Source organism: Dipteris shenzhenensis, chromosome 18 (assembly GCF_047967505.1).
Source record: "Dipteris shenzhenensis isolate YYH24624 ecotype China chromosome 18, Dip_SZ_1.0, whole genome shotgun sequence".
NCBI lineage: Eukaryota > Viridiplantae > Streptophyta > Polypodiopsida > Gleicheniales > Dipteridaceae > Dipteris > Dipteris shenzhenensis.
In genome coordinates this window covers 46,340,365-46,358,300 of record NC_141613.1, presented here as the reverse complement: position 1 = coordinate 46,358,300, position 17,936 = coordinate 46,340,365, and the positions used below count along the sequence as shown (strand labels likewise).

Below are 17,936 nucleotides of genomic sequence, written 5' to 3'. Positions count from 1 at the left end.
AGAGAAACAGCCTATGAGTTTCCAAACAATGAATCAAAGACAAATCTCAGACCATAAATTCTTTAATTCTCAACAAAAAGCAGATGCCCAATGAAACGTATACAAATATTTTTCAGAGATTACCACTTCCTAGAGACTTCTTTCCCCCCCGAAACAGAGACAACGCTGCAACCTGTCATATCTATACGTTCTTCAGAGCCATTATCAGTCACAAATATGAGAAACTGATCTTCTAGTCTGGCATGCCTCCGAGATGGACATATTTCAAAATTATCATTGGCCGCATCCTTCTTCCACTTGGACTCCTTTGGAGCCAGAGCCAAAGCTTTGGTAGCATCCTTCCCTGATATTGATACAGGCGCCGCAGCTACCCATACATCACCCTTCAAGTCGAGAATTGCAATCAGTCAGAAACCATCCACATCTGTCCAACTGCATTATCATGAAGCAGAATCGAAAACCAAACATTTACGTTTGCCATGTAAATAAACATACGACTCAGAAATTTAGCGCTGACACACTCGGAAAGGATTAAAGGGCAACCAACTACTTGACTTTAGAGCCCATTATAAGCAAGTGATTAAATTTCACATGCTTAATGTTCCCTTAAACGTTTCCAATTGCTCAATAGGAGTCCTTTGCATAGCTCTCTAAGAAATGCAAAGATTGAATGGCAAATTTCTATTGTATTGTGGATCTTTTTTCCCTTTTGAACTTGTTTTTCGTCACTTCGAAGTTGTGACGTTTCGATTGTTAGAATTGTCAGAAGCGCCTAGTCCTCATAGAACGGGCATCTTGCTGCGGATATATGCACTGTCGCAAATTTAAATAAAGTCCTGCGGCACCAAGGGCGCGTAAATGGCCGTCATTAAAACGGTAAGACACTGAACGGTTGGCTTTGGACGACATCAGTTTGATAGAATACCCTACGAAATTTTCCGACGTAATCATTCCTTGCGCCAAGAATGCATACATCTTATTGATCATGGATCAACCAGTGCTTGGAGATTAGCATTGTAGTAGACACAGCATACTTCGAACCGTGGATCATCGACACAGGAAGAAAGGCATGCTGTTGTAAATGCAAAAACAATCTGGCATAGCGTCATTTGTCGGAATCAATGATGCAAAGCGCAGCACGTGAGAGACAATTACCTCGAGCGAGAGGTGCGAAGCGAGCGGGGAGAAGGAGAGGGAGGAAGAGGTGGGGGGGGGGGGGAGCGGGCGGGGGCTGAGGAAGCGTTTGAGGAAGAAGATTGCGAGGCAAGTTTGGGCGAGGGCGAGGGAGAGGAAGCCAGAGAGGAAGGCGAGGGAGAGGGCAAAGAGCATGGTGAAGGAGGGGGTGGCATAAGGGCAAGAAGCATGAGAGCTTGGCTATGGCGAGAAACAACAGAGCTAAGTGGCTATGGCGATGGCGAAGCTCCCAAAAAGACGAGAGCTCTGAAGCTCAAGCATTTCTGTGGAGAAGACGACCCTTTTAATCTTCCCTATTAACCCCCTCTTAGCTTAATTAATCCTGATTTTCTTCCGCCAACTCGGCATCTCTCCACATACCGACACGTGGCTGCCCTCCCCTCTCTCCCCCCATTTTCTCACTCACAATCTTACTCTCTTGCCTCTAGGGTCAAAGCTCCTCTTACTCGATTGCCTCGACGGATGGATGACCCCCTCTTGTGGAGAGGCTACTTAGAATGTACTCGATTCTTTCCCGTCACCAAAAGGATGGCACCTGCATGACTTCTCACTAAAGAAGGAAAAATGATGGTAACAATAACAAAGGAGCACATGATGTGCTCGACAGCGCTGCCTTTTTTAGGAGTAGATCAATAGTCTGTGTGTGTGTGTGTGTGTGTGTGTGTTTGTGTTTTTGGGGGGGGAGCGAGTGCACGCACAAGAGAGAGAGAGAGAGAGAGAGAGAGAGAGAGAGAGCAAATAGAAAGAATTAATGGAGGGGATCAGCCCCCAAAGGATGTGATGAGTGTCCAAAATTGATTGGGAGGACACTTTTTATGAAAGTGCTAGAGCACTAATAACAAGTGGATCCTCTTCTGGGTTTCTCACGGCTCCATGCTTCTTGCATTCAGTCACTTCGAACATCCACAACTAAGCAAAAACTATCATGCGGTTCGTGTAGCGTTCTTGCACTACAAGTAATATTAGTCCAATGAGGCATGCATGTACCTTCTTTTGCCCCCTATGTATGCTTAATAGGATATAAATCTTGGGGTCATTCTATCCCTATTTAGATCAATCATTTCACTTGCACTTTATAGAATTTAAAGTCTCTCGTAATAAGATGTACTTAAAGGAGGCTCTTCAGCATCTTTGTCCTCTCACATATCTCCATTGAAGTGTGTAGGTATCTCCCAACTTCAAAAATAATTTTTCCAGACCTATAGATGTTCACTATGGAACAATCCAAGGCTACATCACTTTTTGTTCAGTTATGTATGCCATACTTACGATTAAAGTAAGTAGGTATCTCCTGACTTTGGGAATATTTATTCAAGAAGTAAAGATGCTCATTATGGAACAGTTCTACTATTACAACTTTTGCCTCATGGAGACAAAATGTATGTACTCTTTTTTATCTTTAAATACAAGTCAAAACACATTTTGATCCTTTTGAGCGCTTAATTTTGTAAATTATTTCTTTTCGGTTTTAGCCTTTGCGTTCCTATGTTTTTTATGTTGGGAAATGGTCATGCAAACAAAGATGGCATCTTTCAGTGTGACAATATCATATGAAGTACAAAAGTAAAATGGTCCTTTTGAAACCTCTTTTCATTTAAAGCCCAAATATGCAAGTTATCATTCTTTACTAAAAAAGTGAAATTATGTCCACACCTCTTACATGCAAGGAATTTATTCTCCATTTCTCTACTTATCACACTTTTTTGCTTCCTATCTATTATGGCTACTCCAAGCACATAAGCGCAATCGAACTTTCTCTTCTTTGTTCCTTTGAAAGATTATTCCAACATATATGACAATTTGAAAACTTTGAAAGCTCTTGGTTGTTTCTTTGAATACAAATATTCTATCATGTATGTTCACATCGTATTACAAAAAATTGCGCACCAAGCATGAAAGTTTAGCAAAATTGGGCGGGAGCCTAGGGTTTGTAGGTCAATAGGGTGGTTGAGCTCTAGGCCACTTGGCTGTAAATTGAGTTTGTAACTTGGGTCTATAAATCCTCTGCCTCGTTCTAGTAACTTTCTGCCCACTCCAATGAGAGTTGTCATGTTGCTTGGGCAACAATTATAAGGCTATGTGCCTATTGAGCTTGGATTTGGGTTTGCTGGGCTGCGCCGAAGAGTCTTTCATGTGCCTCTTTATACCTTCGTCAAGACCTGCTTTGGAAAGGGACGAGCAGGTTAGGTAAAAATTAGAAATGGGGTAAATGCAATTATTAAGTACAAGCCTTCTACCAGCTAAGTTATCCTAGAAGCCTCTCCATTTCTCTATCTTTTTTTGTAATCTATCCATGAACCATTCCCACCTCTGCTTTATTGAAATGTCAAACCCCAAAGGTATCCCCATCAATATGAAAATAGTACCTTGCTTGATTCTGTGACACCCCAGATCCTCTAGGGCTTCCTTCTCTTCTCCTCTTAAAGTGGTATATTCAATCTTAGTCTGATTGATCTTAGATCCTGAGGCCTTGCAAAAAGTGTCGAAACAGTCCATAACCCTTTTTTGTATCTTGCTCATTGTTCTTAGGTGTAAGGTTAGTGTCATCAACTGCTGGCAGATCAACTATTTTCCAGAAGGGAGCTCTATACCTCTAAGGTCTCCAGTTTTATTATGACTCTAGAGAAGCCAACCCAAAGAGTCAGCATCTATAGCACAAAGAAGAGGAGCTATTGGGCAGCCCTGCTTGATGGGATATTTTAAGAGCAAAGGATTGACTCATTTGTCCATTTACACATATCTTTGCTGAAGAATTGATAAGCAGAAGCTTTATGAAAGAAATAAGCTGTTGGCCAAGACCCATGTCTATTAGAGCTTGAATAACAAAGTCCCATTCCAATCTATCACAGGCCTTGTCAAAGTCAACCTTGAGGAAACAAATATCTTGTTTGGTCTCCTTTGCATACTCACAGCCCTCCAAATGCTGATTATAGCCTCTAACAAGTGTCTCCCTTTGATGAAGCCTTTCTGCTCTTGAAGGATCCAAGTATTCATTCTTTTTTTAATTCTGAGAGCAAGTGCTTTAGCAAAAATCTTGTAATTGTAGTTGAGCATGGTTAGAGGTCTCCAGTTTATGAGCTCCTCTTTAACTCCATCCTTAGGAATCAGCTTAATGACACCACCATTAACATGAGGAGGAAGGGCCTCATTCATGACACTCTCTTGCCAAAGCAGTAGAAGGTATGGTCCAATAATTTCCCAAAACTTCTTATAGAATTCTATTGGAAGTCCATCTTCACTTGGTGTTTTGCCATCTGCCATTACTTTGACTGCTTCCTTGAGCTCCTCCAACGTGAGGGGTTTTTCAAGGTAGACATTGTCAAAGTTGTGAACAGTTCTCTCCCTAGTCAGTCTGCAAATGTCCCTAGCTCTATTGACTTCATCATCAGGGGTTATAGTGGAGGAGATCCAAATTTTGAAGTGTGATTGTATAAGCTCTACATTCTCTTCAGGGGAAGCAACTAGAGTGTCTGCATTTATAAGTAGAGGTACTTCTTCATTTGCTTTTTTTCTTCTTATAAGTATAAAGTATTCTCTGGAGAGTCTGTCTACCCTACCCACCCACAAGTCCCTAAAGTACACCTTAGAATCATTGAGAATAATTTGCTCTTTTCTCCTCACCTCCTCTCTTTAGCCAAATCAACTTAAGCCTGAGGATCTCCCTATCTAGCAAGTACTTCTAGCCTGCTGATTGTATCCTGCAACGTGTCCATTCTTCTAGCTTTGATTTTGACCCTATCCTTTCTAGCCTTTTTTAGCACCTGTTGAGTCTTCTCTACTGCTGTTTGCTAGGCATATGAATCAATTCTAGTATCAGTAAAGGCATTCTGCCAGACACTCTTAACACTCTCCTGAACACTTTTCAACTCAAAAAGCTTGGGGTCAGCTTTGAACAAAAAAGAGGACCTCTATCCCAGACCAAAGTCACAAATAAGAAGCACAGGTTTGTGGTCAGAAAGACAGAGAGAAGAGAAAGTCTGACTTTTAATAGAACAAACTTGACTAAGAATATCTTGAGAGGCATATATTCTATCCAGCCTAGCCTCCCTATTTGTTTGACTGTTGCATGAAGTAAAAGTTCCTTTCACACCAGTGTCCACAAGGCATAGAGATTCTTTGCAATCTTCCTAGGCTATAAGCTCACCTCCTCTGATGATTGTCCCTCTCCCAAGCCATGTGTTTGCACTGTTTTCCACCATGTTGAAGTCCCCCAAAATAAAAGTGTTGCCATCTATATTCATTAGAGACTCCCAAGTGGCTTTTCTATCCTGCATACTGTTTGGAGCATATACATAAATTAAATTGACGTTCTGTTTTTTAACTGAACATTTGAGAAGGATCCACTTATTATTATCATCCAAAATAGCATTGTTGATACCATTACTATAATGGGAAAGCACCCCTATAGTAGTTCCTCCCTTACCTTCCTCATGCTGTGTGACAAACCAAACTCTTATTTTATCAACAGCTTTCAATCTACTTTCCATACTTAACCCAATAGCTTTGACCTCTTGCAAAGCAATAAAAGTAGGGGACAAATTATTAGCTTTGAGCGAGTGAGCCAGCTCATAACTTCTACCAGGGTCTGTAAGACCTTTAACATTCATAGACATAAAAGAGATCTATTTATTTACCATTCTTTCTTTGTCCCTTGTGTTTGGGATGTTCACCTGAGGTGAGGACACCTTCGCATGAGACATTGTTCTCTTATTTCACACAAGAGTGAAAGCTTTCCTTTGGCATGCTACATCTTTTTCTCCTACATTTAGAATCTCCTGTTCATCTTCAACTCTTCCTCACTTAACCTTGTGTTGGTCATCTCATCATCCCTATTAATGTCATCTTCCAAATCCTTGGACCAACCAGCTTCAACTTGAATGTCCATGTCATCCTTTTGGTTTTCCTTGATCCAGTATTTAGTTTCTTTGTCATCAAGAGCATCAAAGACATTCTTTGGGAGGAAGGGCGTGGGCATCTTCTCCTTACCTTTATCAGCAGATGGTTTAGGACTAAAGGAGGTTCCCACTTGAGGACTAGCCTTGAAGAGCTAGGAGGCTTGGGTAACCACATTTCTGTGGCTCTTAGTTCTTTAGGTGTCGAGGTCTATCCTTGGGGACCCATATGAATTGGTCATTTGGGAGGTGGGGGACCACATCTAGCCCTTTCTTTTGCTAGGTTGTTTGTCTTGATGATCTTGGTTTTTGTATGGCCTTGGGTGGCTGAGGGGTCAAAACCTTAGGCATCCTTGTGACCAAAGGGGCCAACACCTTTGGGGGTGGCTTTTCCACTGGTTTTGTCATCTCCTACTCAGTTTTCTCACTTAGAAGGAGTACTAAAGTATGTCCCCCATAGGTGAGGATGACCATACACTTGTGCCAGCCGCTCTGGCAATCTATCTGCTGCTAGCACCACCCTCTTCCTAGTATCACTTGCTCCTTGATCAGCCTATGGGTAAAACATAACAAGACTAGTAGAAGGGGGGGAGAGATAGGGGAAGAAGGAATGAATCCATTTGAGACGTCGACTCTAGTAGGTCCTCAGGTGGATAATCATTCATTGGTTGCAGCTTTGGGTGGAAAATCATGGCGCCAAGGTCAAATCTGCTTGTTTGTTGACATCTCAGGACCTATGGTCCAATCTCAAAAAATTCCTGATCATAATTGCTCAAGGACCTTATGAGGCCTTTGTGTCTACTGAGTATGCATATGATATCATGGCACAGGAATTGGAGATGCTTCGAGCTACAGCACAAGGTGCAAAACAGAGACAAATGCCCATGGATGATGACACAGCATTGTTTGAATTGAAAGCAGAGCCTGAGAAGCCAGCAACAACACACCAATAGAACCTATCAACACAAGTGGATGCAAAGCACACAACATTCATGGATGCCACATATGAGGACACCGAAATCATAGCAACCCCGAGCCATGCCTTAGCCCCCGCTGCAGATATTGCAGAAGAACAGACAACATTTGAGGAGGAACCAAAATTGAATGAAATTTGCAAAGAAGATGCAGATGAGGAAGACCCAATTGTTGCTAAGGGAGCATTCATAGATCTTAACTCCACCCACACCATCAATTTTCAGCTGATGGATTACTTCTAGTGAAGGGTTTGAGTCCTCCACTTTTTTGCAAAAAGTTTTACCACCAGGTGTGCCAAGTGTTGAGGATGACCCTTCCACCACGTGGACCTCAACCAAGGAGGGTTAGTAGACCTCTAGTAAAGGGGGGTTACAATAGCCAAGTAGCGGATAATTTTGTAACTGTAGGGATAGTTATAACTATCCCTAACAGCCAGTAGTAGTGGCCTTATCCCCACCACATCATTTTTGGGGATTGTTTGTTTCTGACTATTATCCGACTGAGGTCAGAATACCATCGGATGTTGTTATAAGCTAATCATCATCTCCTGCATGAGGGTGGTTGTTGCTATCTCTTGAAATACAAACTATACGCAATATTTCTAATCTGCAAACGATTGTCTCGGCTATTTGCATGTTTTATATTATCTCTTCCTTTTTCTGACATTAGTCACCAACCCTAGCATTCCCATTGCCAAGAGTGGATATGTCACCAAATCAATAGATGATGCGCACGTCATAAGAATAGATACCGCTAGGGTGCCTCGAAGGTTTCATGTGGAGAACAAGACAATTCAAACTTGCAACACACTCACCAACCCGAGTGCAAGCCATAACTTCGTATTGCAGGAGGTATGGGAGAAACTGTCACAAGTACATCTCGTTTCTAGTCTCAAAGAAGTATGCACCATAAATGGAAAATATATGTACGCCCTAGGATACATGACGATCAATGTTGCGATGGTAAATAACCATGTTATCCTAGTAATGCCAGCTGATTCTTCATATCTGTGATTTTGGAGGAGTTGAGGAAAAATCCATCTACTTCTTCTACCATTTCCTTGAGCCATTGATCAACTCCTTCCAAGGCATGAATTCATTCCTTCAGTATAAGATTCTCAATATTCAAGTCTATGCTGGCTGCACCCATTTGAATCTAATTGCAAAAAAAATTATGCTTTCATTTCCTCTAGCCAAGTTGTCAAAGTTGGCAGGCATTCCTTTTGTACTCTCACTTGGGCAATGAGTCTGGAGACTTGCTTGTCCTGAATAGCTCTGTATTGGGTGTATTCCCTCTTGATTTCCTCTAGTTCTAACTAAGTGGCATGGAACTGTTTTTGCATATCAAATTGCTTAAGCATATATTCGTGTTCGGCCTTCTTATCTTCTGTCAATTGCTATACTTGTTGTTGCAGCTACATCTGTACCTTTCTTTGCTTATCGACATAGTTCTACAAGACTCAGAGGGCATGTTCTGGCTCCATGCTGGAGTCCATTCCTCCTATAGGCAGACCGGTCGTATCTTGTTTTGGGGATTGCTACAAGTCTATCATGTTGTGGATAGGGGAGAAGGCTTCAAAGGAGCTCTGGGAGGCATTGTAAGTAATATACTGGTGGCAATGTTCTCCTCTAGTTTTTTCAAGTCTCTGTCTTTCCTCTGTCAAACACTATTTCAATAGGAACACCAAATCTGGGGACAATGTTATGATAAAGGAAATGTGCCACAGTCCTAGCCTTGCATGTTTTGAGTGCTGCAACTTCTACCCATTTTGTATAATAGTCAGTGGCACCCAAAATATATTTGATTACTTGAAAATTTTGCTGGAGGTTTGATGGGTCCAATAAAATCTAGTCCACATTTCTGAAAAGGTCCCAAGGGGAGAATTGGTTGATGGGGCATCCTATCACTGTTACATCTCTCTGACATGGCAAACATGATTTGGCCCAATTATGAGCATCTTTACCATAAACTAGCTTGCAAAATATTTTTACTTGTAATATCTCCAAAGAAGTGTCCTCAGTTTTTTCACTAAGTAAATGAGAGCTTGATGATCCACATGAAAATTCACTTTGTTGCCCAATAAATAATGATGAAATTTGTGCAATGCATAGATCATTCCAAATGCTTCCCTCTTTGTGACTGCATAGTTCTTTTGATGCTTTGTTAAGATTCTACTGGCATAGTAAACTGGTCTAAACCACTTAGGTGTTTTTTGCTACATAAGCACTGCAACCACTGCTGCATCAGAAGCATCAACAAAAACCTCAAATGGAAGAGTCCAACTGTAGTATAGGTGCTATCATCAACATTTTCTTCAGGATATGAAAAGCATATTGTTGTGCATCACCCCAAATGTATGGCTCAGTTTCCCTTGTGAGATTTGTGAGAGGATAGCACATGTCAGCAAGGTATCTAAGAAATCTATAGTGCCATTTAATTTTGCCTATAAATCTCTGAAGCTGCTTAATGTTTTTAGGTGGTTTGGCATGTTGTACGGCTGACACTTTGTTGGGATCTATTTCCATTCCATTCTGTGACATAATGTGCCCTAGGAGAATTTCTCTACGCATAGCAAATGCACATTTGGCTAGGTTTAAGTTGAGACCAGCCATTCTACACTTTGCAAAACATAAATTCAAGTGTTGTAGATGTTCCACTCTTTTCCCAAATACTAAAAAATCATCAAGGAAGACTTTCATAAAAGATGTAAGATACTCAGCAAATCATCCTGGGATGTACTTTTGAAAGGTTGGCAGAGCATTCTTAAGGCCAAAGGTCATGACATTAGAAGCAAATACTCCCCACTAAGTGACAAATGTTGTTTTGTCCTTATCTTCAGGTGCCATTCTTATCTGGTTGAAACCACATCAAGAAAACTTTAGATTTCATGACCTGCTACAACATCTAGCAAAGAGTCACAAAATGGTAGAGGGAAAGGGTCAATAATGGTGGCAGCATTTAGCTTTCTGTAGTCCACACATATTCTGAGTTTTCCATTCTTTTTGGGCACAATGACAATAGGTGAAAGCCATGTAACATGGGTGAGAGCATATATAAAACCAACTCTGAACAACTTATCAATTTCCTCTTTGACTTGTTTTGCATAGTTGGGATTCATTCTGTATCTTCCTTGCAGCACTGGGATAGCATCTTGCTTTAAGTTGATCCTGTGTTGACAGAACTTAGGGTCTACTCCCTTTATATCAGCATAATGCCAAGTAAAGACGTATTTATACTTTGTCAATAAGTCCTTTAGTGCCATTTTGAAAGGTGGAGGAAGACTGTACTTACCAAAACTTGTCAAGGTCTCCAAGGTTCATCTCTTCCAAGTCACCCTGTCTAACTCTAGCACTCTTTTGTATATGCTCCTCAAATTGAGTTTCACCTTCTAGATAGCCTGTGCAACTGATTTCTAATTGTCCTCTTGTAGGGTTTCATCTGGGTCGGTATGATTGTCACTTGTTATATTGTGGTTGATAGAATCTGGTCGGTTGTAGGTCATGCTGTTGTGTTTGTTGATTTGAGAATGTATACTAATCAATGATTTTGATTACATCAATTTCAAATATGGGGAAAACAGTAGGATTTCTCCTAAGGAAAATCTCCTCATCTTCCTCAAATTTAGCTATCATGTTGATGCCCTCTGCTTGTAGTGGCTGAACTTGTTTTGGGAAGCTTCTCTTTGAACAGAGATTAATTTTAAACTTCTTTTTGCCTTTCTTGATTGTTATTCTCTCTGATCCCCAGTCTTGTTTTACTTTGGCAGCTCTCAGCCATGGCCTACCCAATAACATGGAATAGGCACAATCTCTTTCCTCCATTCTGAGTACTACAAATGTGATTGTAAAGGATAGTCCCATTATGCTAATTTCCTATCCTCTTAGCATTCCAAGGGGTTGTATTCTTCTTTGGTTAGCCATTCTGACCTAAAATGGTGATGGTGCAAGTTCATTGCAACAAAATTTATTAAATAGATCCTCAGAGAGGATGTTCACTCCTAATCCTCCATCTACCAATACTTTTGGTATCCTTTGCCTTTTATAATTCACATCTATGAGTGGGACTTGAGAATCCACATCTTCAATGATGGATGTGTAAATGTTAGGTGTTTCCTCTTCTTTGTAAATGATTTTTTGTTTGAGGAATGTCCTTAAAATGCAAATTCTGATATAATTGGTCCTTGAATGCTGGAACAAGATTCATAAGTTGATCTGAACTTTAGAGTCCAAAAGCTCTTTAAATAAGAGTGTCTTCATGTTCATATTTTGCCTTTTCTTGTATTTGACTTCTGTTCTTCAATGTGTTGTCTGCAATTGGAATGGCTTGCTCCTCTTTGATTTCCATCGGGTTGACCTTGTCACCTCTATTTTTCTGCTCTACTGAGTCCGAGCTAGTTCCTTCCAAAAAATCCCTTTTTTCTTTGGGAATATATTTTGGGTTGGAGGAAGCTTATCTTGCTATGTGTGTATCTCGAACCCTATTAGGTTGTTGGATGTTTCTTTTCTGAATTTTATTATCTATATGTTGATGTCAGACGTTTTCTGTCGGAAGACTGTCGGATTGTGTTTGGAGTTCTCTGAGGTCGAGCTTAGCCTTACCCTTGTTTTGGAGCTGTGATGATCTTGCATCTGTTGCTGCATGAGAGTGCTCTCAACGGAAGCAAGAACGGAAGAAGGAGAGAGAGAGACAGAGAGCCACACAAGTTTTGGTGGGTGCAGAACCACCCTAATCTTCTTTTTCATTCATTTATATATGTGTTTGAGTATTGTACATAACTGGGGTTAAGGCACAATGACCTTTAACCCCCACAACCTCCCACTTAAAGGACAATGTGCCTTTAAGGGAGAATAACTAGTGAGCATACTATCCAATGCCCATCAATACACGACAATACTCAAACCGCTGACTAGGAAGACTCTTCGTCAGCATATCTGCAGGGTTATCATCTGTATGAACCTTGACAAGCTCTATGCGCTTGTCATCAAGTACCTCCCTGATGAAATGGTACCTGACCTCAATGTGTTTGGTCTTTGCATGAAAGACCGGATTCCGTGCTAGCTGAATAGCACTCATGGAATCACTATGCAATGTTGGTACACCTGTATGAATCCCCAAATCTCCCACTAGCCGATCAAGCCATATAGCCTCCTTGCAACCCTCTGTGGCTGCAACATACTCAGCCTCTGTGGTAGACAAAGCAACGCACTTCTGTGCGCGAGACATCCACGACACTGCACCACCTGCAAAGGTGAACACATAACCAGAAGTGGATCTCCTACTATCCACATGCCCTGCATAGTCTGAATCTGTGTACCCAAGTACATGCATGTCTCCTTTACCAAAGCAAATGCACATCTCCTTGGTACCCTTCATGTACCTCATGATGCACTTAACTGCCTCCCAATGCCTCTTTCTTGGATTAGCCATATACCGACTAACAACTCCCACTGCAAATGCAATGTCTGGTCTAGTAGCTATCATAGCATACATAAGACTCCCAACTGCTGATGCATAAGGAACCTTGGCCATCATGGCCCTCTCCTCATCTGACTCAGTTTCACATATGGAGGCAATGGAGTACTCACTGCCTTCCCCCCCGCCATATTGAAACGCTGTAATACTTTTGTAACATACTCTTTTTGTGAAAGCCAAAGGAGTTTCCTACTCCGATCACGCGTGATGCGCATACCAAGAATATGACCTGCAAGTCCCAAATCCTTCATATCAAAGGCCTCATGCAACTTGGCCTTTAATGCATCTAGCTCATAAGTATTCTTGCTAGCCAATAGCATATCATCCACATATAGTGCCAGGATTATCAAGCTACTATCCTTAGCCCTATTAGTATAGAGGCAGTGATCAATTTCACTCCTTCTAAAACCCTGGGACCGAATGAAAGCATCAAACTTCTGATACCATTCTCTAGGTGCTTGCTTAAGACCATAGAGACTCTTCTTCAGCTTGCAAACTAAATGCTCTTTGCCCTTTTCTTCAAAGCCTTCCGGCTGCACCATGTAAATTTCCTCATGCAAATCCCCATGCAAGAAAGCTGTCTTGACATCCATTTGCATAAGCTCCATATCCTCTGATGCCACTAGTCCAAGCATGCATCTAAGTGTGGTCATCTTCACAACTGGAGAGAATATCTCATCAAAGTCCACACCCTTCTCTTGCTTGAACCCTTTAGCAACCAAACGGGCCTTGTACCTAGGCACATCATCACCTGTGACCTTCATTTTGTAGACCCATTTACATGGCAATGCTTTCTTTCCATGTGGCAAAGAAACCAAGTCCCAAGTCTTATTCTTCATAAGTGAACTCATCTCTGATTGCATAGCATACTCCCACTTGCGTTGATCCTCACGCATCATAGCCTCTCTATAGCAAGAAGGCTCCCCGCAATCAGTAAGCATCACATAGTCTACCCCTGGAACAAACCTATCAGGCGGTCTAGACACTCTAGATGATCTTCTCAAGGGCATTTCAGCTTGCTGTCCCACTTGCATATTTGGCTCATCATTTCCACCAATAGATGATCCATCATCTACCCTTGATTGTATACCTGTGGGAGTACTTGGTGGTACCATTTCTTGCACATTTGGTGCATGGACAGCTTGCTGTCTATCAACATATGCAGGTGGATTCACATCCTGGAAAGTGATTCTCCTCATTTCCACATCCCTCATGGGTGCCTTATGCATCTTCTTCTCATTGAAGACCACATCATGGCTGCGTATGATCTTCTTTGCTTCTGGATCCCAGAGACGATAGCCCCTCTCTCCACTTTCACCATAACCCAGAAAGATGCATTTCCTAGACTTAGGATCTAGCTTCTTTCGAAGCTCTTTTGGCACATGTGCATATGCCTCACACCCAAATATACGCAAATGAGAGTAAGAGGGCTTCTTGCCACTCCATGCCTCTTCAGGAATACCACCATCCAAACTCTTACTAGGTGATCTATTGATCACATGCACTGCAGTCTTCATTGCCTCAGCCCAAAAACCACCAGAAAGACTTGCATTGGAAAGCATGCATTGCAACCTTTCTTGAATGGTACGGTTCATCTTTTCTACAACTGGATTTTGCTCTGGAGTATGAGGGGATGTGAGCTCCCTCTTAATCCCACGTGTATCACAGAAATGCTGAAAGTCATGAGAGAGATACTCTCCACCATTGTCAGTTCGTAGGCATTTAAGCATTCTACCTGACTGATTCTCAACCAAGGCCAGCCATTTCTGAAATACCTGGAACACATCACTCTTCCGAGCTATAGCATAAGCCCACACTTTCCTAGTTGCATCATCAATGAATGTCACATAGTATTCAGCCCCGCCTAATGACCATGTAGGCATGGGACCACATACGTCTGAATGCATCAAATCAAGCATTTCAAACTCTTTCTTTCCCCTTCTTTTATGGGCTGATTTAGTCTGCTTCCCATAGAGACAATGCTCACAAAATTCAAAATCAGAGAAACTCAAATGCGGTACATAACCCAAACGGCATAAGAGTTTCATTCCATTCTGGCTCATGTGCCCCAACCTGCAATGCCACAAAGAAGTGCTTGGCTGCTCGGGTATTGCAACAACATGATCAAATACCCCTGATACATGTAAGGGATACAAAGTCCCACACTTGGCACCCCTAGCCAAAAGCATAGAGCCCTTTTGAATTTTCCAACTTTGAAAACCAAAAGTGGTGTGAAAACCAGCATCATCTAGCTGACCTACTGAAATAAGACTCTTGGTCAGCTTAGGCACATGTCTCACATGTTTCAAAACAAATGCAGACCCATTTGCAAAAGAAAACTTTATGTCACCTGCTCCCACTATGTCACATGCATAGTCATTTCCAAGATGCACACAACCTGTCTTTCCACTATCATAAGTGGAGAACCATTCCCTATGGGGAGTAACATGGAATGAAGCACGAGAATCCAAAATCCAATCTTGGGAATATGCATCATCTGAAGTGGTAAGCAACTCTGCAGATAAACTAGACATGAAGAGAACATCATTGTCACTATCACGTGTGACTGCATTGATCTCCTCGATCTTCACTTTTCCTTTGTCCTCCCTTGGACTCTCTTCCTTTTGATTTGCACCCCAATTTGCATTCTTTTTCTTATCCTTTTGCTCTCTTTTCAGCTTGTAGCAATCCTTTTTCATATGGCCCTTCTTGCCACAATGGTAACACTCAATGTTCCGTGCCCTGGATTTGCTACGTGACTTCTTTCTGTCTTGGGACTTCCCCCTGAACTGTGATCTGCCCCTTTGCACATTTAAGGCTGCATCCTGCTTGTTGCCATCCATAGACTTCCGTCTAATCTCCTCGGCCAACAAGCTACCCACTACATCATCAAATTTCAGTACTCCACCAAGTGCAGAGTTACTGACAGCTGTACGGAAGGTATCCCATGAGGATGGCAACGAACATAAGAGAAATATTGCCTTAGTCTCCGCATCAAAATTCATTTTCTGAGCCTGAAGCTGGCTGAAAATAATATTGAATTCATTCAAATGAGAAGCAATGGAGACCCCTTCCTTCATCTGTAGCTCAAACAACCTCTTCATGAGGTAAACTTTATTAGAGGCAGTTTCCTTCTCATAAGTGGCACACAGTTTCTTCCACAAATCTTCCGTAGTCTGCTCATTTACTACTGTGAAATAAACTGACGCTGCAAGATGAAGTCTAATGGTAGACTTTGCTAATGCATCCAACTCATTCCAATCATCCTCAGACATATTTGCAGGCTTAGCTTCAATCCCTGCCAAGGGTTTAATCTGCTTCTTTTGAATAAGCACATCCCTTATTTGTTCTTTCCACAAAGAAAAGTTTGTCCCATCAAACTTTTTAATGCTGAAAAACTCCTTTTCAGACATGGAAGAGGATGCCATGATGCAAATGAAACAAAATCCCAAATGCTAGTGCCTGCAAGAGAGAATCACACCAAATACTAGGTGCACCCAAATGTGTATGCCACAATAGAGTGAAATATCACCAAAACTTAAAGCTCAAAGCATCTGAAGATGCATCTGACTCATGTGCATATACTATGCATCCATATGAGCAAATCTGGCCCAAAAGAAAATGCCAATAAGTGCCAAATGACTCAAGCATAAACACCATCCACTGGCATATGCATCAATTATATCTCATCCAAGAGAGCATAGCACTATCAGTGCATCACCAACAATGTGTCAAAGCTGTCCCTCAGCATAAAATAGCATCCATGTGCAAAGCGTCCATAAAAAATAGCATCCCACAAGGCAATTTGGGCCTATCAGCGCATCCAACAAGGACCGCAATGCATCCAAATGGCCTATAAATCATCCACTGCAACCCAATGCATACCATGAATGAGCGCACATTGCTCAAGCTGCAACCAGAGTGATCTGCATAAGGTATGCTCAAGAAATCACAGTCCCACGGTAATGAGTGCTACTGAAAATAGAACCTAAGATGCTTCAAAACATGGGCGCCATTGCATAATCGGAATCAGCAAAAAAATCTGCAAATATCTCTCTTCTACCAAAACTCCAAAATCCCAACCGATGAGTGAGAAATGGGAGTCAACACTTATCCACTGCCATGTGGCATAAATCTAAGGTTTCAAAACCTTAGAATGAAAAATGCATAACAGAGAGACGAAATCGAATACACAGAGATCTATAACTCTGAAAATCCTCCACCGAATCACGCAAGAACTGATAGGTAGGGGTTTTTGGGCGTCCGGAACGCAATGGGACAGACGGTTTTGGAAACCGTGGTCTCAATCACTGCGTCCAGCACACGGACTGAAAAACGTTTTTGGAAACAGAGCTATCTGTAAACTCCACCGGAGTGCGAATGATGAGCAACATAGAAGTTTTAGGACCTCCTGAGTCCACCGGAACTGACAGATCTGCAAATGGTTGCTCCAAACTTGAGTTCCAACACCCGGGCAAAAAACGCAAAAACTGACACAGTGAGTCATAAATCCAATGAAATGATCCCGGATTCAAGAATAAAGGTGTTTCCAAGCTCCTGAAGTGAAGTGGACGCCAAAAGCAAGCAATAGTTGCCTCTACAAGTCAATATAGAGTCTCTGTCATCGAACGGAATAGGGAAAAGCTCAAAAAACGACTTTTTCTTTGAAAGCTCTTAACAGGCTCTCAAAACCACTTCGCAAAGCCAAAGTGACTTTTCCAAATGTTCCTCCAAGGTCTCTGCACACTCGGATGCAAGTAAAGTCGCCCACAAAGCTTCCCACAGAGCTTCTCCTTCCTCCCACAGAGCTGCTGAGCTTCAAGCATTCACGCACGCTCAGCTAGATCACCCGGGCTCTGATACCAGTTGAGAGTGCTCTCAACGGAAGCAAGAAAGGAAGAAGGAGAGAGAGAAACAGAGAGCCACACAAGTTTTGGTGGGTGCAGAACCACCCTAATCTTCTTTTTCATTCATTTATATATGTGTTTGAGTATTGTACATAACTGGGGTTAAGGCACAGTGACCTTTAACCCCCACACTGCATTACTCTCAAGTACTTGTTGTAGAGCTTTCTTTCAGACCTGTGCTTGATTAGGCCAATTCATTGGCTTTGCCGTGATTCATGGTGCATCTCCAAGGCCAGGCATTGGCTTTGTACCTTTGGATCTTGTCACTGCTAGTGCATGTATCTTCCCCTAATTTCTTTGATTTTGTTGATTGTAATTCTCATTTATAGGATCCAAGTACACCATATGAACACCTGGTGGTGGTTGCTGGTGCTCCTGCTAATTTTGGTTACCTCTTGCATTATAATTGATTTTTGGGATTCCTCTTTCTTCTCTATGTTTGCACTAAAGCTCACATTGAGGACGTTGTATGTGGCCTTCCATGCCACAGTATGTG

General features: G+C 41.8%; 1 protein-coding gene across 2 annotated transcripts in view; it reads right to left on the bottom strand.

Moving 5' to 3' along the window:
* The window catches only part of LOC147891306 (uncharacterized), a 75,664-nt gene extending 74,231 nt beyond the window's left edge, over window positions 1–1,433 (bottom strand). For both annotated transcript variants that reach the window (XM_087389469.1, XM_087389471.1), the window contains exons 1-2: window positions 1,156–1,433; window positions 124–383 (exon numbers count right to left, since the gene is read on the bottom strand). In XM_087389469.1, coding sequence (XP_087245595.1) covers window positions 124–383; window positions 1,156–1,329 — 434 coding nt within the window. In that variant the 5' untranslated portion in view covers window positions 1,330–1,433. The remainder of the gene's footprint in view (window positions 1–123; window positions 384–1,155) is intronic.
* Window positions 1,434–17,936: the final 16,503 nt, after the last annotated feature.